The following is a 24,043-nucleotide window of genomic DNA, read 5'->3' on the forward strand; positions in this document are numbered from 1 at the left end:
GATGGCCCATGGTAGATGACCCATGGTACTGAAGTAGATGTCCCATGGTAAATGACCCATGGTACTGAATATGGAAATAACTTACTTAGGCTCCCCATTATGTTGCTGTGAACAAACAGTAAAACTGTCCAGGAAGCACAAAAAATACAAAAATTATAACAGTGATCATAGCCAAATGGTTTCTGGTTTCATCAAATTATTTTATTTTAATTATAGTTGCAAGAAGTTAGCTTAACTCTAGCCATCAAACACAAGGGCCATTTGAGAACAGCCTGAGTGAAGTATTACGGTCCATCTGGTGACCGAGGTTTGATTTAAACCAAGATTTATTAAACTCTGCTGTTCTTGGCAAACATTTGTGTAAAAGAGTTAATGTCAGAACACAAATCTCTTTGCTGTAGGCAAGCACACATGCGCGCGCGCACACACACACACACACACGCTCATACAACACACAACTAAAACACTTGTAACAGCAACATCAGCTGTCCTGTGCTATAAGAACTTTGGCTTTCTCCTGGTTGTGGTTAACAGCGCCGTCTAAGAACTGAACCCAGGTCAGTTCTGACTCTGCACACACATGACTGGACCTGGTGGGGTGTACAAAAGGTAAACTTGTGAGAACACAAAACTTAAATATCCATATTTCCTTGAAAATAAACATTTTATTCCACACCTTCAACTAAACTAAACTAGAACAACTAAAACTACAACAGATCACAATGGCTTTAATAGATTAATCAAATTAATCACTCGCAATAAGACAGGACATCAGCTGGTATCGTAACTATAAAATAAAAAGTCACATTAATCTTTGTCTTTCATCCAGTCTGAACTGTAAACGGTGTCGTACAGGACACAAGGCAAGAGGTTCGATCAGTTCCAGGAAGGATTTTCTCCCCGGGGTTATGACACATTATTTAAAATGAGTTTTTAATCTAGATTTGATGCAAAAAATATATATAAATGAAATAATAATAATAATAATAAAGAATGGAATTAAATCTTCTCGTGTGGAAATACTGAATAAGTAAGAAGTGAAACACTCAAACTTCTCAGCAAGGTGAGTCCTAGTGTTTGAAAATGATTCTTAGATAAACCAAAGGGTTCAAATGAAGGCAACTGGACTTCTTTGGTATCTTGAAAACGTTTCGCTTCTCATCCGAGACGTCTTCAAGAAACCAAAGAAGTCCAGTTGCCTTCATTTGAACCCTTTTGGATTACCATGACCTGGATGACTGAGAACCTTCACCAGCATATTCTTAGACAAACTTGGGCAAGCTTTAATTATCTCACTGTAAAGACCCATCCAAAGACAAAAGGTCCCTGACCGGCTATGCTAAGTGTTACAAACCCCTGAATAATAATGCTAAACAAAAATACTCTCAAAAAGGTTAACATTAAAAGAGCAGTTACCAACATTAAAAACACCTGGTTAAAACTTATGTGGGACGGTGTGATGACTGACACAACCCTGCATAACTATAGTTAACCATCCCACTGTACTAATGGGTGTGACCCCGCGAGGAAAGTTGACCATTGAGCAGGGTTGATGGTTTAACCCTTGGGTCCATGTGACAGGGGTGAGGAGTGAGCACCACCTCACCCCTGCCAAGTGGACCTCAAGGGATAAACCATCAATCCTGCTCAATGGTCAACTTTCCTTGCGGGGTCACCCATAAAGACAGTGGGAGGATTAAAGGAAAAATGTGGCTCTGCAAGTAAAGAGTAATGACTTCTCTTGGAAACACTTAAAATATCACCAAACAGGAGCAACATCCCTGCTGAAACTACTGGCTCTGTGACCTCTAGTCACAAGAGTAATTAACATTCCACGAATATTCCCACGGCTGTCTGTCTGGGAGACCAACACACCCCAACAGTACAACTGACTGTCAGCTGTTTGCAGTTTACACCTTTCGCCTCTCAGCATCATTTCATTACTCTCAAATGTTCCTGTGTCAGACAGCCAACAGTGTTTACTGGTTCACCGCCAGGTTTAATCTTGAATAAGAACAATTCTCAGAATCAACTTCTTATCAACGAACATTTAGCTTTGATTGTGGATCTTTTGTTTATGGCAAAAGTTAATCAAACTTACCTGATAATTTCCAAAAGTTTCCTTAAAAGTGCTGCCAATTTAGACACCTAGGGAAATAAATAAATAAGTAAATAAATAAATAAATAAATATAGGCTGCACAGTGATGCAGTGGTTAGAGCTGTTGCCTTGCAGCAAGAAGGTCCTGGGTTCGCTTCCCAGCCTGGTGTCTTTCAGCATGGAGTTTGCATGTTCTCCCTGTGCATGCGTGGGTTCTCCCCGGGTACTCCGGCTTCCTCCCACAGTCCAAAAATATGACTGCTATGGTCTGTCTAAATTGTCCTTAGTTGTGTGTGTGTGTGTATTAATTGTTTGTCCTGTGTGTCTCTGTGTTGCCCTGCGATGGACTGGCACTCTGTCCAGGGTGTACCCCGCCTGATTGCCCATTGACTGCTGGGGATGGGCACCAGCCCCCCCGTGACCCTACGTGGACAAGCGGGTTCAGACAATGGATGGATAGATGGGGGGGGAGAGAGAGAGAGAGAGAGAGAGAGAGAGAGAGAGAGAGAGAGAGAGAGAGAGAGAGAGAGAGAGAGAGAGAGAGAGAGAAGTTTTAAAGTTTAAGAAGATTTATTTCTAAACAATTTCAAACAAGGCTAACTAACTCTATACACTCTGTGTGATGAATGGATCTAGGCGTGAATGAGGCAAGATGGATGGTGAGCCCCTTCGCCTCTGACGGCAAAATGCGTGTCAGCCCCGCTAATCCCCTTGGAGCCATAGATATTTATATATAAATGTGTTTATATACATAGTGACGTATACTGCGCGCCGAGTGCCGTCCGGAAGGGATATAAACACAGATCAACATGGCCTCTCACTAGTATCTTTCAACCACCTACAACATGGCAAACTGGACGGACGTGGAGACCATGGAGCTTTTGGCCATGCGAGCGGACAAACAGATTAGTCGCCTTTTTACGGGGACGGTGAGAGACAGCCAGCTGTTCGACAGAGCGGTGAAAACACTGGCTGAGCAGGGACGAAAAGCAGGTGAGATCAAAGCTAAAGGTCCTGAAAAAGAAATTTCATCAGTTTGACGTGTCTTCCGAATGACGCTGAATGCGTGACCCTGCACGTCACATGCGGGGGGGGGGGGGGGGGGGGGGGGGGGGGGCAGCGACCTCCCTTTCTCCCATCTTGGTTTGAGAGGTGCCTGATGGCAGTTTATTCTAGCTCATAGAATTCTATCTATCTATCTGAGCTGAAGTCAAGACTTTTGTCTATTGCACAAGTAACAATGGCGGCTACAAACACGTCGTTTGTACCTCCGTTCAGCAATTCCTGCAAATGACAACATTTTAACAAATTAAGTGGAGAAAGAAGGACACTGAGAGAATAGAGTCCTTATTTTAACGATGGCCTTTAATGGAGCTGCGGCTGCTACCTCCATACTGATGTAGTCAATGTAGATGTGGAGTCAGAGTGAGGAAACGGGGAATTAGGGTGTGAAGAAGTGCACTGACAAGGACAGACCTCTGAAAACCTCTGTCAGTACTTATCTCCACCGAGTCGGTGACGTGCAAAACAGATTTTAAGTAACGTGACAGTTTAAAGTCACTCCCAAAAACATCAGATATGCAACACATATGAAAATGACCTGGGATGAATTTGACCAAAAATAAATAAATCAGAGCTCAGACTGTCCTAAAAAATCTAATATGAGTCGTATAAGGGCCAAAACTTTCAGATCTGATGCGTTTTAACTGCGGTGTGAAGGTAGCCCGGCATCTGCGTTCGCCACGTTTTAAAATAGTAAGTTAAAAAATCCACTTTCCTCTGCTCACCAAACTCTATGGTGTCTTTTCCTTTTTATTTAAAGTATTTTTCCCATTTGAAAATGCCAAACTTCAACCAGTCGGCCACGCAATAATTATAAGCTCTCAAATTAAAAAATTCAACCCTCATTTAAATATTTATGACAATGTTCAAAACATCAACTCAATCTTGTTTTTAATGAGCAAAGGAGAGGCTGGTCTTACGTTGCTGTCCACTCCACTGTAGTCCATCGGGGGGTAGAGACAGAGCGCCAGATCATCGATTCTGAGGAGAACCAACACCAGACACAGAACATTACTCCTCTGGAGATAACCACTTATAAAAAGAGGTACTTCCTGTTTAATCAACCTAAAGCCCCATTCCCACCTGTACCGGGTCGGCCCGGGCCGGGTAGCCCCAGTCGGCCCCAGCCTGGCCCGGTTGATTCCACACATCCTTGCCTTAAGCCCATGTGGGCTGATTCTACCCACCAATCAGAGGCTTGCTCTAATGGAAGGTGTGAATTTGCTGTCAGCAGTGGGCGTGTTGGCCCTGGTCGGCCTGAAGCAGTACCCCTCGGGAAGAGGGCCGAGAATGAGCCTTGGTTGGCCCGGGAAAATTCCAGGCCACCCAGATATGTAAACAACCTACGCTACCCGGCCCGGGCCGACCCGGTACAGATGGGAATGGCCCATATAACACCCCATTGAGCTTGTAAACGTCAATATAACTTATTGCAATTAGAAAAACATTTTTGGGTTCATTTTTATTATTTACCGAGCAGCTGTGTTGTCCTTAAGCTAGCTCCTTTAACTGTTGTTAGCCATCAGTGCAGCAGAAGCTATCAGCATGTGTGTGAGTGCTTACCCAGGGCTGATTTCCATGCTGATGTCTGCCAGGTCATCCAGCTGGGCGACGTTCTGAGGAACGTTGATGTCGCCGTTAGCTTGGACGGCTGATGCGAGTTTCCTCAGACACACCGCCGATGCTTTCATCAGACCCTGACATGGACCAATCACCTGCCGGTCCTTCTCTGACCAGTAGGTGTCCTGGTTTCCTCGAGGGTTTTCGTCGTCGTCGCCATCATCCAGTATGTCACTGAATGGGTCCTGGGCCTCAGCTAACGCCTGTGGGGTCCAGTATCACAAGTTCACAGTCATAAACATTTTTCATGAAGATTATAATTGATTTAGGGATAGAAATAACAGATTCTGTTAGTAATCATGTAATATCTTCGGACAGTTCCACGAAAGGACCAGAAACTACAATAAAGTATCCCAGAATTAAAGATTGAATGGGAACAATTCAATAAAAAGTTATTTTTAACAATAATTCCTCCACAGGGTGTTTAGGGGTGTGCAGAATGAAGGTACAGTATTTCCTTTAAAAGCTCTATTTTAATTAAAAAATAATCAAATATTTATTTTGACGGGCATGACACTAGTTTATGTTTACATCTACCAGCTAGTAGAGGGCACCGTTGCTGGTTACCAACCAGCCCGCTCGGCACAGCGAGGCTGGCCCTGTGGAAAATGGCGGACTCTGCAAGTCATCAGCTGCTTTTGAGCCCAGAAGATGTGGATTTAACGCTGTGTGTGTGCGTGCGTGCGTGTGTGTGTGTGTGTGTGTTTACCTGCTCAATCTCCTCTGTGGCATCTTTCACAACTCCGATCTGAGCGGACAGAACCACCAGCAGAGCTGCTTTATTATCTGTAAATTAACATTTTGTCTCAGTAAAACAGGATGGAACTGAAGATTATGTTGCTAGAAAACGTTTGCTTGGTTCAGTCGTGCAGTTACAGGGGTGAAAGATAAACTAGAAGGAATTTAATTAAATATGGCCGTGTCATAAAATATTCTGGATATTACAATTTTATTATATTACAGTTTGTGGAGCTGGTTACTATGAAAAGTTAGTTTTAAAACCAAACAAAAACTGACCTAAAGAAGTCACCACTGATCCGAACAATGGAGCTTATTTAAATAAAAAGCAGTTTGGCCTTTGTGTTATGAACACTGATCATATTAAAGCAGAAAAATGACTTTTTTCTAGTAGAATTCTCTTAAATGTGTGATTAAAATGAAGGAGACCAGAATTTGATTCAAACAAGAAAAGCTTACTGTCTGCTGCCAGAAACAAATAAATAAAACAGTGTTGAGCAGGGACAGCCTTTTACTGCCCCTGTGAAATCAGCTCACCTCGTGGTAACTGGGCAAACAGGTCACAGGCAGTCCAAACTCCTCCTGTTGATGTGAGCTGTTCCTGGGTCAGACTGGATGACAGCAGAGGAGGAGGAAGAGGCATGAAACAAACCGGTGAAATGCACAAAGATGGAGATTAAGACTATAGAAGGAAAAAACTATTTTTGTTTTGTTGAAAGTTAAATTAGTTCGTTCTTATTACCTGAGAGCTTCCAACAACTTCTTTGTTTGCATCTGTTTTTTAATCTTGAGGAGTCTGAATAGAACTTTTTCAACTAGACCGCCCAGTGCCAGATTATTTTTGTTTGATTCAATTCAAATCAATTCAGTGTATTTGTGTAGTGCCAAGAGTCGTCTCGTTGTCTAGTGAAGGCACTTCACTAAGTAAACATTCCAATTGAACCTACTTATCAGTTCAGTTCATTATTGGCCTTGCCTGCCAGACTGTCTACACAGAGAACTGGTCTGGTTACTCACAGCAGAGAGGCCCATGAGGGACAAGACAAGCCAGCTAAAGAATAACCAATCAGAAAAGGGGAGGAAATGCCAAAATTTAATGTGCAACGCTGTTGTTTTTTAGCTGTAGTAAAAAAATGGTGTCTGGCGATGACGCAAACATCTTTCTTTAGAAGAAAGGCTTTTAACACGTCTACTTGTTGCGGTTTTAAAAACGTGTTCAAGTCATTTAGAACTGAGGAAAGAGCCGCAGCGAACTCTGCTTCAGACGGCGTCTTCGTTGTTTATAAGAAACTCAGCATGGTGGTGTGTGACACACGCTGTTCAGCGCTTATTGGCTCAGTTAGAATTCTCAGGGGATGATTTGAATAGGAGAGTTCCCAGCCCCATGCTTCCAGCCCAAGCCCCCACAATGCGGGTGAAAAATTGAAGCAACTCCGGAAATGAAATAAATTGCAGTTCCACCCTCATCCACTGGGGGCTGGTGTCAGAAGCGAGCAAATCCTCATTGACTCCCATGTTAAAAATACCAATTTCACAGCAGAAATAAGTGTACTAAAAGCCTAAAATTCTGTATAATTAATGAGCATCAGACTCAGGTGACCGCAGAGCTAGCTCCGGGGAAAGGCCTCAGTCTGAGCCTCGGTCTGGCCTGGATTAGTTGTAGCGTTTGTGCATTCTTTTTGGATATTATTTGTGCAATTGTTGGACAAAATGACTTGCTGTGGCATTAATTGCACTAATAGAGCATCCAAGGAGTTACCACTTCATTTTTTTCGGTAAGTAAAATTATATTTATGTATTTTAGGTCACTGCTGAGCTGAGCTTAGATTTTAACATGTACTGATTAACCATGAAATTTAAATGTAATAGGGTAAAACCCAGTGCATTTAACATAATGCTGCACTTTAGAAAATGGGTTGAAATATAACATGTTGGTGGAGCTGGGTTCCGACTATCAGCTTGTGGAGCTCTTGGGAGACCTCTGTTTTCCACCCAGTTCTTCCCTCCCCGCAGCTCGGCGCATCTCTGTCTGATCGCGGCTTCTGTCTGCTGCGCGGGCTGCTGGCTTGTGGAGCTCTGGGATGGAAACCTTTCCACCCGGTTCTCCCCAGCGGCAGCTCTGCGCATCGCAGATCGCAGCGGCGCTTGTCTGCTGTGCGGCTGCCGGCTTGTGGAGCTCTCGGAGACCTCTGTGTTCCACCCGGTTTTACCCAGCGGTTAGCCCGGCGTATCTCTGACTCAGAAGCTCTGGTGTTGTGCACAGTTAACTCCGGTTGTAGCTAGGTTGCTACCTCCGTTAGCTTAGCTCCCACCTCCGCGTTAGCTGTAGGTTAGCTTGTAGCTAGTTCGACCGGGTGTCGTCAGTTGATCCCAGCCTTACAGCCACACCCTCAGCTCCACCTCTCTTCCCTTTTGTGGAATTGTCTGGGCTTGACAGAACCTGTGACACGGTCAAAATGGCGGTGGTGACCACCTCCCATTTATCTTCAAAAATGTGTTATTGGAGCCTATGGAAACCCAATGTCCAATATTTATATGTCGATGCATTGAACTTGATTAAAAATGACTTCTTTCTAAACTTGTGAACAGCTGGATGACATCCTGGACCTGTGGCTTCAGCTTCAATCTCATCCAGGAGATTTTCACAACATCGTCTTCTAGACGTGTTCGACTGTCAAAGGACTCAACATTTACTGTGAGCTCGTAAAACATGTTTCACACCCTGATGCAAGGTACACACACACACACACACACACACACACACACACACACACACACACAAACACAAGCCACACTTCACCACTTCCCACAAACACACATGAAAATTCACGTGTTTCCCCTGTAAAAATCACTCCCCAATTTACTATCATCTTGTGGTTCACCAAGTTTCCACCTTTTATACAGATCAGTTATTTCCTATCACTGCCATAACGCTTTGGGTTAACAATTGTCTTAATTCCATGCATGAAACGATAAGCTGTGTTTGGTACTTTTTGTCATGTCTCAACTGCTGTTTGTAATAAATTCACAAAACTTAAATCATGCCTGATCATTGTCTAGCGATCTCGAGAATAGTCGACGCATTCTGACAAGAATTCAGCTTTCAGATTAATTTTTGATGTTAACTTTGAGGCCGATTACATTGAGAAGATATAGATATTAAATCCAATGGTACAGTTTCACAAAACTGGTGGTGCCCCGATTAATTAATATAAGATTATAAACAACTAAACAAGCTAAATCTACACCACATTTGAAATATAGATATAAATCTATTTTTATCACTACACTGAGAATGAATAATGTTTAGTTCTGATGAGTCTGTTGTCCTTTTAGTTTGGTTTTGTATCGTTTTTATTTTGCTTGATCTTCTTAGCCTTTTGTGGGATTAAGGCGAAAGGATTTAAATATTTGTTATAGCCATTTATTTCTGCATTTTGGTCTCTAACATTTTTTTCTACACTCTGTGGTAGATATTTCAATTCTTAAGCCCTCCACAGTGAAATCAATAAATGGTTTTAACCGAGTTCTGTAGCGTTTACCTGTGTAGCGGTAAGCTGAGTATGACCTCCAGCAGTTGTGTAACTCCCTCCAGAACCCCAACAGTGGCTTCTCTGACCTGTCGACGTAGAGTCACACCTGAGACACCGGGAGACACACAACCCAAACAACACATCAAACTTCATTTAGACAGCAGACAAACATTTAGGTCAGTTTTAAATGAATTCATCTCAACCAGCAGGCAAGCTCTTATGTGTTTTTGTGCAAGAAAAGCAGAGCAGATGGTTATCCACATATAGAAAAGGGTAACTATTGCTTAGGCTACTTAGACATGTTTATGAAAATTGATTTTCTAATTTGAAAACAAAGCCATAGTCAACTATTAAAACCCAGAAATGATCATGTAGTTAATGAGTGTTACCATAGCTCTTGGGCAGCCAGTAATACACGGTGGACAGAGTCAGGAGGCTCTTCAGGATAGACTCTGATAACTTCTCAGCATCCTGCAGTACAACAAAGTTTACATGACAGCCTGAATCATGAAGGACTGAGAAACGATAGGAAGATAAACATATACGACTGAAAAGTTTGAAAGAACATCTAGCTCAGGTTTTAAACATTTTAATAAACAGATTGTGAATAGGAAATCGCTGAGTGGCACATGTCAGCATAAATGTGCAGTTTCCGGGTCTGCAGCCTTGTACCATTGAGGAATTCTTATGGGTGGAGACAGGACTTCATCAAATCCAAATGCCCTTTTACTGGGTTGAAGGGATGGCTTAAAAAATAAAATTCTATTTCAGAAATGATGACAACTTAATCGTGCCAATGGTAACATTTTATCATATACTGTGCCGACAGTTGTTCTGGAAGGTGTAAAATAACATGATACAGTCCCTTTACGTTTTGTGTGAATAATAACTTATAACAACAAACAAACTAACCTGTAAAGAGGGGAGCGGAGGTCTGGAGAAGGCTAGGCTGAGTTTAGTGGCTTCCTGGGACACTGCCTTTACTGCTTGGTCTGATTACAAACAACAGTTAGATAGATTAAATTTTTGATTATATAGTATAGATGACAGTGTCCTAATGTCAGAAATAATAGTAAGTCAGATAGAGCTGATGAGCAAAAGAGACTTGCCTTAATAGGTAACGTTCACATTATGTACTCAACAGTGCAAGATCGTTGATACAAAAAAAAACATGAAAAATCTTTTGTAAAAAAAATTGAAAACCTTAATATTGACAAATGAGATAATTGCTTTGTGCTACAGAAAATGGCCTAAGACACATATGTCAGACACAAGGCCCACGGGCCAGATGTGGCCCGCGGAGCATTTTTATGTGGCCCGTGAGATAAATATCAAAGATGTATTAAAACTGACCCACTGGTCGATTTTACCGCAAAGACTACAACTCCCATGATGCTTTGCAGCATTAGAGCAGAGCCGAAGCGCCCCCTCCTTTGTGTTTCTTCCAGCGTCTGCTGCCGGTGTCTGCAGCTCCGCTGTCTCGGACAAACTAAACACTCCTCTCACTCAGCGCCAAGTTAATCTCAGCCATTTGCCGACGTTGAAGCCCAGAAACTGAGATTTTAACCGCTCAGTAATGTGTTCACGACTGAAAGAGAAAGTTTTCCAACCAACTTCCAGACAGAGCTGATATAACTCCAGCGAGCGACACGCTCAAATCGGCATGACTCTGTGGCTGCTGTAGTTTTTATTTTTCCTCCCCAACACACAACAACGTGGTCAAGCTGCTCAGACGCTCTCCAAGTTCAGCAGCACAAACCTATGTGAGCACCTGTTGTCATCTAATGTTGTCATTATTATGATGAAGTCTCCTCCTCAGCTCAGAGCTCCTCAACCCCATGATGGCTGGAACAGGTGAGCATCACAGTAAATCAGTGGACCAAACTGAGCTTTACATATTTTGGTTTTATGCTCTCTTTCTGCTCCAAAACATGAAAGTTAGCAGGTGAGATATTGCATTTCATTTAAGATAAAATTATACTTTTATGTTGTTGTTGGCCCGTGAGAAAAGATTTAACCTACAGTAAAACAGGAACTGGAAAGGCTGCAGATGGATGAATAGAATAGAAAATCCTTTTATTGTTCCTCAGTGGGGAAAGCTAGACGTCACAGCAGCGATGACACTTATTACAGGAGGAAAAAAAGGAGAATAACAAATAAAAATGAACAAACAACAAGAAAACATAAATCCTTAATAGATTTTAAAAATGTTGAATATACCACAAGTAATGAAAATCACTGATGTGTTTCATTTCAAATTGACTGGCTCATGTGTAAATTGGTTGCTCCACATTCAGAGTTAATGCAAAAATAAGTTTGTTTCCAAATTTTAAAGTTTAAAATTGCATTTATGTTGAAAAAGAAAATGTGCAAATTTGCCATCACTTTTTCAAAAAATATTAAGTTTGGCTTGCAACTTCGTCCCAGATTTTCATTTTGGCCCAGTGTGAATTTGAGTTTGACACCCCGGACCTAAGAAAAAGAGTCAAGGAGTTGAACGTGTGGCAGGAGGAGAATTCTCATATACTCAACTCAAAGTGTCCCAGAAGTTAGAAAGGTTGAAATCTCCATCTGATTCATTTGACTCTCCATCTGCAGAGAAAATCAAAGGTTGTAATTACACTTTTAAACATGTGTTTTGTGATTATGTTGCTTCTATCTGGAAGCTGCTTTAGGTCAGACCAAATGTTTCATTGAGGTAAAAGTAAAAAGGTTATTTATTTACGTTGTATAACCCTAGCCCAAACAACAACAACAACAACAAAACACTTAAATGGAAATATATGAAATTATATACAGGATAACCTTCAGTTTGGTTTACTGCCAATACATTTCTGAGGAATGAGGTCTCTTACTACAGTCACTGGGAATGACACGTTACAGAATCCACTACATCAATTTCTCATAAGGATCATTCAGCTGGCCAACTTGCTTTTTTAAGCTACAGGTTTATTATATGTTTGGTTTTCGCAGAATTTGAGGGGCTTTTACGTAGCAACGAAACCTGTCTGGCTCAATAAGATAACGGTGGATGGCTAGATGACGCGTGACAATGTATCCCTGCTTGGCATTTGAAAAGTTACTTTCTCATTTTATTTGTCTTTAGTGGGCTGTTTAAAAGGCGACTGCACCGTTTTCCGTTTTAAGTTGTTTTAAATGCAGCCAACTATACACATTAAACAACAAAGACTGTTGCTAGCTTGGCACTAACACTGGCATACTGAGTTTTTTTAATGAGGTAAGAAATGTGTCTTAAATTTACCTCTGACTCGGTCTCTGATACACTGAATGGAGTTCAAAGCATTTCGTAAAGGTACGGACAAACTCCCGTTGATATTATCAGCACTCATGACGACGAAGTTTGAGGAAAAGCGTTAGCAATGCTGCGCTAACACGAGTGTTGTGGAACTACAGAAGCCCGGAACGTGGATCCGGGGAATATAATAAGCGAAACAATCAATCCCCCGGAAGCAGAAGAATAAAATGCGGTGAAATTGTTTACAGTGAAAACCACAGATACTGTATATATTCTTCCACTCCCTGAGCATATTTAATCTTCACTAAATATGAAACTACAACACTCTTCATACCTGGACTTGATTTTTCTGAAATGACAACATTAGGCTTAAATCCTTAGGCTTATATTTATGTCGATGATGCTTAAAACTAATGATTTTTTTTAATGTTTAAAAAGTGCGTTTTCAGCACAAAGATTGCATCTGAATTACATTGGAACATGTGTAGCTTAACAAGTACAACACTTAGATTCTTCAAATCTGGACTAGATTGTTCTATATTAATAGCAGAGTCCTTGAAATATAGTTGGTGGTTTGTGAAACCTAATGGGTGTATTTAATAAACCCATGCACATAAGAAACAGTGTTCATTACATTCATATAAAATGGCAAAAAGGTCATAAAACTTGGACTGTAGCCAATCAAAAAACTAAAATTGCCAATAGCCCCGCTTTAAATCCACAACAAAAAATCCAGTTTGGCCTATGGGAGAGCAGGGAAACCGCAGAAAGTCCCGTCCTTGTTTCCTGTTGAATTTTGTGACAAGTCTGTAGTTACCATCCAAAAAAGATTAAAAGACGAGGTTAAAGTTCATCTGTGAAATTGCTATTGTGAACTGTACGCAAATCAAAATAACGTAAAATTATAAAGTTGCTTAAACGTTTTCCATCAATAAATAGTTAGCACCGTTTTAAAATTATTTTGAAATTCACTACCGGAAGTTAGCTTTGTTTTGTAACTTAACTTGCGATGATCCATTTAATTGCAACCTGGGTCTAAAGTGACAGACAGTAAGTTTGAAACCACATATTTTCGCGTTTAGAGCACTAATTCTAAATAGTGTTCTCTTTTTTTAACGCTGGGGTTAGGTGGCTGAACTGCTTTGTTGATTTGGTCGCAGCCAACGTGTTGGTGTTGACGGAGGTCAGCAGGTCTTCGCCGAACCCAGCCTGCCGAGATGCTTTCCCCGGGAAGGACCGTGTCCTCCAGGCTTCTGAGGCCCGCCTCTTGGTTTCCTTTTCGGCTGGGCTGTGAGCGGTCCGTCGCCAGCTCCAAGCAGAAAGGTAACAGCATAACGGAACACACTGGCCTCTTCGTTTTCCTATGAGTATCTAGCATTAAGCTAATCCCAAAGTGACGCACTTTGCTGGGGTGACGAGAAACTTCACAACACCTACTGTGTGTTAAGTCCAGGTCAAATCAAGTAACGTGGAGCGTGTGTTGGGTTAGAGCTGGGACAGTGCATCCTCATCAATAAAGTATTTAATGACTTTAAAACTGAAGTAATATAAAATAATAACTAATAGTTTTGATTATTAATAACTGATATTATTGCTAGATTGATTGTAATCATATTCAGCCAAATGAAAGACAAAAAGCACAATGGGCAAAGCTGTTACAGAAACAATAGACTAGTTAACTTCAGATAACGCTCCGCTGTCCAGCACAGGAACAGAAAACATTTCAGATGAGCTGAGAAGTATCAAAGTCCAGAGTTTATAGTTTCCTTTTTAGAAAACATACACTACAATTTGGAAAACATAATTAATCTGGATAGATTATTATTAATCTAGACATTTCTTGCAGAAATGTTGTTTGACTCTGCCTACTTGGCTACTATGGAAACCATTCCTGTGAAGTTAGGCTCATCCAACTAAACAAAGCACCTTGATACCCTACTTGCGGCAATTGTTGAACAATTGTAGGTGTACGGCAAATACGTACAGAATAATCTTGAAAGAATAATGTGTACATTTGTGTTTTTTGCTGCAGAGTTGATCAAGAAACACGAGCTGGAGAAAGATGAGCTCCGGCCTCTTTACATGGACTTCCAGGCCACCACTCCCATGGTAACTGTAACTCGTGTGTTCTGCTGTGCGTCATAAAAGATAATGTTACTTATCATGTGACAACTATTTAATTTTGGGCTAAAATGATGGTTATTTGTGTGACTTTACCTTCATATAACCAATTTGTATTTGATTTGATCAGCATGTTTGAAGCTCATTTTTATGTGTACACACCCTTTTTATCACAATAAGTAACTTGTTTTGTAATTCAATAAATGAATGAACATCTGACTCAATACCCGAGAGAATGATTTGTTCTTTCTTTGCATTCCTGTTTCTTTATTCCTGTGTGTTCAGGACCCCCGGGTGCTTGATGCCATGTTGCCATACCAGGTGAATTACTATGGTAACCCTCACTCCAGAACACACGCCTATGGCTGGGAGAGCGAGACTGCCATGGAGAACGCCAGGAAGGTAGAGACACTGCAGGAGAAGTTGTCACATTATTAGTATTTAGGAATGGAGCAGAAGTTATTTCAGCATTCTTGTAACAATTAGAAAGATCCCAAATGCACATTGTGAGCATTTGGGATCTTTGTTTTCTTTCAGCAGTTAAATGTTATCCCTGTTCCTCTGAGCAGCAGGTTGCTGATCTGATCGGAGCTGATCCCAGAGAAATCATCTTCACCAGTGGAGCCACAGAGTCCAACAACATAGCCATTAAGGTGTGTTTTTTAACTTTTCTTCATTATCTAGCTACACACACCCCCTGCTGCCAGCGTCATCTCATTTTGTTTTGGGTAACAACAGAAATTTTCATTGTATTGAAAGTAGTTTATGTGGCTTTTAGAAGCTCAGGGTCCTTAACTCATTCACTGCCATTGACAACTAAAGTCATCATTTTAGATCCAACCGTTCACTGCCAATGACGACTAAAGTCGTCATTTGCAATTTTTTTTACTGTTTGAGCATCGGAAGGAGCCCCCGCGCTGAGAGAACAAACATCTCAGGCCTGAAGCCGATCTTCATCCGCATATGTCACACATCACATGATCAGGAAGCAACACATCCATGTGTTTGGAGATCGTTTTGGGCCATTCCTGTAAAAAAAAGTGAGGCGCAAACCAGAAAAGCGTCTCCCGATCACAATTCGACAATGGATTATGAAAGAACGGATAACGCTCGAAACATACGGCTTCTTCCTGATGTAAGAGGTGAGTCTCCTCTTTGTTTTGGTTGTTTTGGCATCGACATCATGCTAGCGCGCAACGTTCTGTGACTCTTAAAAAAACTGTAAAAACGGTGAGAAACGGTGAGAAACGCTGTCAGCGAAGGCCGTTAGTGATCAGGAAACGGCTGGCAGTGAATGAGTTAAGGAACCGTTCCCCAGTGTTTCCTCTGTTACAGTTTCAGCCAAACGGCTGCACACTTCGGTTTTTCATGAACAAAAAAAGAGCTATTATGAGTTATTTACAGAACAAAAGTAGGATTAGGAGTGGAAAATACTGTAAAAGCCTGTGAGGACGTTTTACAGACATCAGATGTAACTTTCTGTTGCTTCCTCCTCAAGGGCGTGGCTAGATTCTACAAGTCCAAGAAGCACCACGTGATCACCACACAGACGGAGCATAAATGTGTCCTGGACTCATGCCGAGTCCTGGAGGCCGAAGGATTCAGCGTTACCTACCTGCCAGTCCAGACGAACGGACTGCTGGACCTGGAGGTACAGAACTGCGTACGACTGCGCATTGATGTGTAACATTGTAGATGTCACTGTGTCTGTTTTCCAGCTTCTAGAAGCCTCCATCCGCCCTGACACCTCTTTGGTGTCGGTGATGACGGTCAACAACGAGATTGGAGTCAAGCAACCCATCAAAGACATAAGTAACCATGGCAACACTTTCTTCGTTGTTTAAACCTTAATAACACAATTAATTCACTCTTGTTTAGTGTAACAGAGTAAATCTGTTTTACTGTGACGTTATGGAAAATTTGAACCAGCTTTATTTATTCAGCAAGCTTTACGTTTCCTGTTGGCAGGCCAAGTTTGCCGGTCCAAAGGAGTCTTTTTCCACACTGATGCTGCGCAGGCTGTCGGTAAGATTCCCATCAACGTCTCTGACTGGAAGGTTGATCTGATGTCCATCAGTGGTCACAAGATCTATGGACCCAAAGGTTGGTGTTATTCTCATCAGTAGGTTACAGCATACTAAAGTTCACTCGTGTTTAGTTTGATGATATATTAAACTCAGATATTTGCAAGAGGAATGTAAGCAAAACACATTTTGTACAATTTTTTTGTTTATTTGACTGCGATGCATGTGTCTAGGTGTTGGGGCCTTGTATGTGCGCCGCCGGCCGCGGGTCCGTTTGGAGCCTCTGCAGAACGGGGGAGGCCAGGAGAGGGGCCTTCGCTCGGGCACTGTTCCCACCCCCCTGGTGGTCGGACTGGGAGCTGCCTGCAGCGTCGCCCAGAAGGAGATGGAGGTGAATACACATGAAAACGTTTTTCTTTCATGGAGCAAACACCCATTAAATGTCCGTTTGTTTGAGTTTAGTACGATCACCACAGAGTGTCCATGCTTGCTGATCGTTTGATCAAGAGAATCATGACAGAAGTTCCTGAAGTTGTGATGAACGGAGACCCGGAGCAGCGGTATCCGGGTGAATACACCCTTATGTTTGTGTGGATCATCTTTAGTATCCGAGTTTTGGTTGGAGTCGAGTTTTTTTTATGAACTTTGTGTTTCCAGGCTGCATAAACCTTTCGTTTGCTTATGTGGAGGGAGAGAGTCTGTTAATGGCTCTGAAGGATGTTGCCCTCTCATCTGGAAGGTCAGACTCACACTTTTAATGTTTAAAAGTTTAATTTGCATTGATGACATTTGTGTGGCTGCAGTGCATGTACGTCAGCGTCTCTGGAGCCGTCGTACGTCCTCCGAGCCATTGGAGCGGATGAAGACCTGGCTCACTCCTCCATCAGGTATAAATGTTTGATAGAAGAATGTTTCTTATGATTTTATTTGTTCTTTTCAACCTTAATTTACCTCTTCTTTGTATACAATGTCAGTCCTGCAAAGTGTGTATTTATGCTGTTTTCTAATTAGAGTTTAGCTCATAAGAAATGCATAATCTAAACTTAAATTGTACGGAAGTTGGGTGATGGGGGTGTTCTGTTATTAAAGCTCTAGAACAATTCAAAATAAAAAATACTTGGTTGTTGTTGCAGGTTTGGGATTGGCAGGTTCACAACAGAAGAAGAAGTCGACTACACAGCGGAAAAATGCATCCAGCAGGTCCGTAGGCTCAGAGAAATGAGGTGAGTTTAGGGTTAGGATCTTTAAGTTGGAAGTAATTTTGACAACTTGGAAATGTGAGGTTCGAATTCATAAAGAGGACAAATGTTGCATTTTCTCTCACAAACTGACAATTCATTTTAGATTTTTTTTCATGTTTTGAATGAAGAAAAAGAGGCAGAAAGTTGAAAACCTCATTTTACTCTTTTACCTGATGTGTTTTTGGAGAGTGATCCTACAGCTATGAGCTTCCATGCAAACGTTCATTTAGACACAAGTTATATATGACAGTCCTTAAAGAGCAAGTCACCCCCAAATCAACTCTTTTTGCTGATAAACTGTTGAAACGAGGTCTATTGGTGCTGTAGACACGTGTAGTCATTGATTTGGCATTTTGGTGCATCTTATTTAAAATATAACTATTCTGCCTTAAAGGCATACTTTGCAACTTTTTCATATTTTTAAATAATTTTCTTGAGCCTGTATGTGCTAAAGTGACCCTTTACAGGGTTAATGAAAGGCCACCCAGCTCCTATCGCCCCCTGTGGCCAGAATATCACACTTCACAGTTGCCGGTTTGGTCTGTTGGGACTTAGAAAAAATGAGCTGACATACCTGGCGCTGCAGTCTGCTTCCAGCACATTACCTGCATGTTTTAGATCATGAACACAGCTGATGTGTTTTATTTAGTGATGAATCACCTGTAGACACTAAAGAAGGCTGGGAGACATTTCAGCTATCAAGTGTTAAAAAGATGAACGCACAGCGCAGAGATAAATTTTGCTCTTGGTTATACAAACAGACACTAGGGGGTGCTAAAAGCAATCCAAATCTGCCTAGTCTCCCTTTACCATCGTTGATGTGCCCTCTTCAGCCCAAAAATCTGCTCTACATTTATATTCACATCAGCCATCGCTAGTGGCTAAGCTGGTATTAGCTATGTTAGCCAATGTTTCTGACATGGCTGCAGTGCACTAGAGTTGAGTTTGTCCTTGGGCAGTTTCTCAGGCACAGATATGACTGACACCATGTTTCCACTCTGCCCAGTGCTGCTCAGGCAGGCTGCATACAGACGATACCACACACACACACACACACACACACACACACACACACACACACACACACACACACACACACACAGCTTCACACACACACACACACACGGACAGGAAGCTCATTACAACCAGCGCTTTGTGATTTATATCTGTGAAAGGCGCTATATAAATAAACTTTTACTTACTTACTTACTTTACTTACTTCATCAAAATTGAACATCAGTTTTAATCAAATTCAAATGGGTAACACTGCAATAATTACTGTAAACGTAACAATTTTCCTTCACTTTCTGTCTTCAAGTCCTCTGTGGGAGATGGTTCAGGAAGGAATCGACCTGAAGAGCATCAAGTGGACCCAACATTGAATCCAGTTCACTTCCTGTCCAGTTCCCAGCTGATGAAAATGATTACAGTTCCCAAGAAAAACTTGGAACGGTCCAGCTTTTCTTCTTCAACACAAACACGCACAAACTCCCTGTACAGTCTGCTTTTTAGCTGAGCTCCGTATTTTTTCTAGAAGCTCCTCCAGTGTTTAGGACTGATGATCAACACTGCAGCCTCTGCTTGTTCCGGTCATTCTCCAGTGAGGATTTTCCTGATTACACAACTGTTTAGAGACTTTTAGGCCACCACTGGAGTCTGAGTTTTGAGAACTGAAGATTTCCTGCAGAATATCAGCTTTTACAGTTTTCTGCATCGAGTTTATAAACTGCGATTAAGTGGTGGTGAATGTAGTCTGCAGGACTTGTAGCTCATGCCACTTTGAAAGACACTGAATTTTTTTACTTAACCAATTGTGAGCTGAAACCCCATTTCCCTGGCTGATGGAGTTCCAGCAGTTATTGTGTCTGTGTGCTGTCATCTCCTGATGTCTTTGACTAACCCAGTCCACATTTCATTATTAACTCATCTTTCACACTTTAGCATGCAGTAAATAAATGCAGCCTTTACAGCAATGTTTCCTGAGTCTAGGAGCTTCTTCACTAGCATCATAGAGCTGGTTACAATGATTCTATTATATGTTAAATCACGTGCATCCTCAAATCTATGAATGGAGTGGATCAAATGTAAACACGGTGGTACCTGCAAGTGCTGAAACTACAGAGGGAGTGAGGAAAAATTCAGCATGCCCATTAATGTTACAGCTGTGAATGGGATTGGGGATTTCTTCATTTTAGCACTTTTCTCTGGTGTGATTGGTCAGCAGCGGCAAATGCAGACACTTGCCTACCTACCATCAATAAATGCGGCTAAGCTTTGTGATCTAACAAAACTGAATTTCGACCCAGAGTAGGTGTATGTGTGGCACTTTTTTAATAACTGTTGAAAATTACAAGGTAACACTTATGAGAGGATTTGTTCAAATCAAAACTTTTGCTTAAGTAGCACCTTGTCAGTGTGTATGGGTTTATAAAGTGTTGCTGTATTGTCACGGGTGGTTGAAACTTCCATTGTTATCCAGTGTTGTTAATCACACACTGATATAAAAGTCATGCTGAGTGATTATTAAAGCTGCAATGTTGACATATTTAATTAAGCCACTTTTAGAGTTTTCCATTTTTAAGTTGGAACAAAATATTCAAATCTTAACATGAATTATATTTTAGTGGTGTTCTGATTTAGGGTTAGGATGAATATCAAATTTTTCTTATTTTAAATGGAAAGAATATTAGGTTAAGGGCTCGTATTGTATGTCTACGAATGCGTCAACTTTGTAAATACTAATAAAGTGGGGAGTTTTTCAGTCATTTCATTTTAAACCGATAGGGCGCGGCATCACCCTGGAACAGCGAGCGGCTCCCTGCGAGATTACGTACGTTGTCGCGGTGTTTGAGCCGACATTTCGTGTTGTAGCATCCTGCTGAAAGAAGAAAAGACGTCTGTTAATGATTTTTTTTCTCTGTGTTATTTGTCAAAATTCTCGGTAAGGTTCCATAAGTGACAGGCTACCGAATGATGTTACGTCAGTGTTTATAAAAAGGCGCATTCTGATTGTTGTTTTTGCTCCAAAACTCGCAAAAAACTGGTTTCGTTAGCGGCTAGCGTGCTAACGGGACGTAGCCTGCGAAGGAGCGAAAATAAGAACATCATTTGGGTTTATTTGTGATTTTAGCTTTTGTCTGCAGAGGTTTTATTGTGATTTAGTGTTTGTTATACCTTTTTTGGTTGCTTTGGTTAAACTATTCAGTTTGCAGCTCTAAGATCGTTTCCCAAGTTTTTTTTTTTGAGAAATTACAAATAAGCCATCGTTATTTTAGCATTTTCCTGTGCGAAAATAAACAAACTTGGATCTCTGGCACGGACAGGAAGCTCATTACAACCACGCTTCACCACTGCTGAGGTGACATGGACTAATAAAAGCGACGCATTTATTATTATTTTTTTAATTACGTTTTTTTATTTAAGACTAAGTATCACTCTAAATTGGGGCCTCATGAGTTGCAGGTTCCAGTACAGTGTGATGATTTAATGTTTTACAGTTTTCATGTCTTTGCTGATTCTGAAACTGTAAGTGGTTCTGGTATTTAACACTTATCTGTTGTCTCTCCTTATTTACAGGAGTGTGCCGTTAAATGGCGTAGGGCTACAGTTGGTGCATGATACTGAAGACAAAAATAGAATACTTATTTTCTCCTAAACCCTTGTATTATTTGTGCTCTGGGATAAAAGGTGAAGCTCTGTGTAAACGTAATCTTATGCATTTGAGGTGAAAAGCGCAGTGTGGGCCTGATTATGTGTCACGTGTTTGCTGGTTAGCTGAGATCATCTTTGGGGTTACTCGAGTTGTTCTGCTGTTTTCAGTAACATTGTGCTCTGGAAATGAACCCTGCAGTGGTTAAAATGGGCATTTGTGTATTTCAGCTTGTGAAGATGGCATTTTATTGCTCGTTTCTGAATATACAGTATTGCAGTTGTGTTGTAGCCTGGCAAGCCAGACTAAATAAATGTATTATTTAACTTTGCAAAGCAAGAATTTGGTCTAGTTCACTAGGCTAGTTGTGTTGCACTTCCTGTGGAGAAAATTTCATTTTCAATTTGCTTCCCTGCTCCTTTAGTTGAAAACGTGGCTTGGATGAATTATGTCTAGAGGTTCGGGATTTTGTTTCCATATTAGCTGCTGTTTTCCTTTCCAGTGTACCTTCACCTCATTTTACTGTTTGTTTCACCTACTTCTTGGTACTTTGATGCTGATTTTTGCTAAGTGAAATGTGTTAGTTGTGTTGATTTTAAAATGGAAAACAAACAACTTTTATAATCTATTTTAAAGAAGCACTGTAGAAATTGACCCTGATCAGAATGCTGGTTTCACTTTGGATAATGTTGACGTCAAGCATGGTGTTAAAATGTGACTTCAGGCATTTTTTATTTAAATTGGTTTTCATCTCCGCATGACCAAGAGAATACAGTGATCCTGTCCATCCTGGATAGTGATAAAGTTTGTTTGATGGAGCTGGAAGTGCTGCTCCATTTGCGTTCACTCGGCTGAGCTGCGTATTTCATCATTGATCGCCAAACATTGCATCGTACCTTGTTGCTTCTTTGATTTTCTTTTCTGATGCTGTTATTTATGCTGTGCTGGCATTCAGGTTTGAACGTTGCTGTGGTTTACATGATGCTAATCATGCTCTGGATTCGTGTATCTGACCTCTCTTCAAAATGGCTAATATGTGTCTATGCGTTTCTGATGTGTTAATGCTGTTGCTGCTGATAAGATACTGCTTTGTTGATGTTTTTGTTATTGGCGTGTTTCTTTTGATATAAAGAAGGTGCTTATGTGCTGCCTGGTGACATGTGGCGATACGTGTCTGGGATTCTGCTGAGATTGTTGGTTAAATTCTTGAGTGTTACTGATTGTGAAATGGTTTCTGCAGTTGCTGGTTGGGTGGATCCTACTTTGTCCTTTGGGTTACTGAGATAGAAGAGAAAAGTTGAGTCTAGGCCAGTTCTAAATCGATTATTTGTAGTCGTCATGATGAGGTTCGTATTCTGACTCTTGCCTGGTTCACGGTTAAATACATTTTTTCTTGCAACTCTAAAATAATACTGCATTGAACATATATTTTATATGATTGTTCTTTTTTTACTCTGAATGAAATTATTTGACAAAAATAAATACAGTTCCCCAGTTGCTGATAAATGTCTGTCACCCGCAGCTAATGTAATATTGCCATTTTGTTGTGTGACCAATGTTTTGAACAGGAATGTTTGTTTCTCTGACCTTTTCACCAGGTTTCAGTGTCCTGCAGAGACCCTGTTACTCTGTGAAACTATACACACTGCTTAGTTGCATTGGTGAGTTTCAAGTTGCATGAGATTTATGGTTTACTTTTGCCAAACATATTACATGCTCAGAAGAAAATCTAAAAGTCATAACTGTGCATTGTAAGGTAGAAAACAGTTAAACATCATTTCAAGATAGGGCTGCACAATACTGATAAAAATGTACATTGCTATTTTTCTAAGCTTACGGTAGGGCTGGCTGATTTAATGATTTAAAATCTGAATTCCAATCTGGGTTTTGAACAATTATAAAAGCAAAATGAGCCGATTGTTTGCTCCTCCCTTGCGGGTTACTCTCGCTCTGCTCCTAGTTGCAAATCAAGCACACCTCTATTTCTAACCACTTTTCAGATCTCCTTGATGACTTTTTCCCCCAAAAGCACACACAGAACAACCTAGCAACATTTCTGATGACCCATTGCTACTTTCTGCAGAACTTTGTCAGCGATTTTCTCTTCAGATTAGCTATAAACCATCCTGCACTCTGGACCATCCTTCAAGAAAGTAGAAAACGTAACGATGTCCACAGCGAGCCATAGATTTATATCAGTGCTGAAAACTCTCAGTGCAAGACATACCTGTGAGTGTCTCCGCCCACTCTCACACCACACGTCCTATTTCTCACCCTAGAAAATAACAATAGTTGATCTATCATCTGAGCTATATGCCGCTACTGTACGAAGCCACCATGACACTGTTGAACAGGACTAAATGATTGTTATTTATTTTTATATAGAACATTTTTACAATAAATAAATATCTATCTTTTGTTATCAGTATTTGGAGTATTTGTGTTATCAACGTTAATTAAACATCGTGTTAAATAATTGAGATCTCAATTTCAGTCAAAATAATCATGATTACTCATTTTGCCATGATAGAGCAGCCCTAGCTTGTGATATGTGTTGCAATATTAAACAATACAACAGTTTTCAACAGATAATTTGAATAGCATTTTAAGTTATGCTTTACTCCTGCCATCCGGTTGACATTTAGCCCGTTGTGGTACCACGAGCTGTAAATTAATTTTTTTTGGGGTCAAATCAATGTT

General features: G+C 40.9%; 3 protein-coding genes across 6 annotated transcripts in view; 2 read left to right on the top strand and 1 right to left on the bottom strand.

Annotated features, from left to right (window-relative positions):
• Positions 1-179: 179 nt before the first annotated feature.
• Positions 180-12,496, bottom strand: ccndbp1 (cyclin D-type binding-protein 1). Its single transcript, XM_015958528.3, has 11 exons — positions 12,315-12,496; positions 11,585-11,644; positions 9,965-10,044; positions 9,442-9,523; positions 9,062-9,158; positions 6,057-6,130; positions 5,491-5,567; positions 4,725-4,984; positions 4,082-4,142; positions 2,102-2,148; positions 180-590 (listed from the first exon to the last, which is right to left on the bottom strand). The coding sequence occupies exons 1-11, from the start codon at positions 12,400-12,402 to the stop codon at positions 482-484; spliced, it is 1,035 nt and encodes a 344-aa protein (XP_015814014.1). The 5' UTR covers positions 12,403-12,496; the 3' UTR covers positions 180-481.
• Positions 12,497-12,812: 316 nt separating this feature from the next.
• Positions 12,813-19,667, top strand: nfs1 (NFS1 cysteine desulfurase). Of its 2 annotated transcripts, none has more exons than XM_015958526.3 (14): positions 12,813-13,358; positions 13,437-13,631; positions 14,341-14,417; positions 14,715-14,831; positions 14,999-15,082; positions 15,928-16,080; positions 16,148-16,241; positions 16,398-16,532; positions 16,687-16,844; positions 16,916-17,021; positions 17,111-17,192; positions 17,257-17,340; positions 17,587-17,676; positions 19,013-19,667. In XM_015958526.3, the coding sequence occupies exons 2-14, from the start codon at positions 13,526-13,528 to the stop codon at positions 19,074-19,076; spliced, it is 1,350 nt and encodes a 449-aa protein (XP_015814012.1). In that variant the 5' UTR covers positions 12,813-13,358; positions 13,437-13,525; the 3' UTR covers positions 19,077-19,667. The 2 variants fall into 2 exon arrangements, with proteins under 2 accessions (XP_015814012.1, XP_015814013.1); XM_015958527.3 differs by having other exon boundaries at positions 13,272-13,358; positions 13,469-13,631.
• Positions 19,668-19,890: 223 nt separating this feature from the next.
• The window catches only part of cpne1 (copine I), a 31,273-nt gene continuing 27,120 nt past the window's right edge, over positions 19,891-24,043 (top strand). The window contains exons 1-2 of one of the 3 annotated variants that reach the window (XM_015958519.3): positions 19,891-20,635; positions 22,942-23,004. The gene's annotated coding sequence lies outside the window, so the exon portion shown is untranslated. The remainder of the gene's footprint in view (positions 20,636-22,941; positions 23,005-24,043) is intronic. The other 2 variants (XM_015958523.2, XM_015958520.3) reach the window with 2 other exon arrangements.

Source organism: Nothobranchius furzeri, chromosome 3 (assembly GCF_043380555.1).
Source record: "Nothobranchius furzeri strain GRZ-AD chromosome 3, NfurGRZ-RIMD1, whole genome shotgun sequence".
NCBI classification, from domain to species: domain Eukaryota; kingdom Metazoa; phylum Chordata; class Actinopteri; order Cyprinodontiformes; family Nothobranchiidae; genus Nothobranchius; species Nothobranchius furzeri.

Bases quoted from the DNA above. Each gene is read 5' to 3' on its own strand.
- ccndbp1 (XM_015958528.3), bottom strand. From the start codon at position 12,402: ATGAGTGCTGATAATATCAACGGGAGTTTGTCCGTACCTTTACGAAAT. The intron at 11,645-12,314 runs GTAAATTTAAGA...TTTTCTCTGCAG, and splicing joins TATCAGAGACCGAGTCAGAG to ATGGAGAGTCAAATGAATCA. The intron at 2,149-4,081 runs GTAAGACCAGCC...TTATTTCCCTAG, and splicing joins ACAGTGGAGTGGACAGCAAC to GTGTCTAAATTGGCAGCACT.
- nfs1 (XM_015958526.3), top strand. From the start codon at position 13,526: ATGCTTTCCCCGGGAAGGACCGTGTCCTCCAGGCTTCTGAGGCCCGCC. The intron at 14,418-14,714 runs GTAACTGTAACT...CTGTGTGTTCAG, and splicing joins TCCAGGCCACCACTCCCATG to GACCCCCGGGTGCTTGATGC. The intron at 17,193-17,256 runs GTCAGACTCACA...GTGTGGCTGCAG, and splicing joins GTTGCCCTCTCATCTGGAAG to TGCATGTACGTCAGCGTCTC.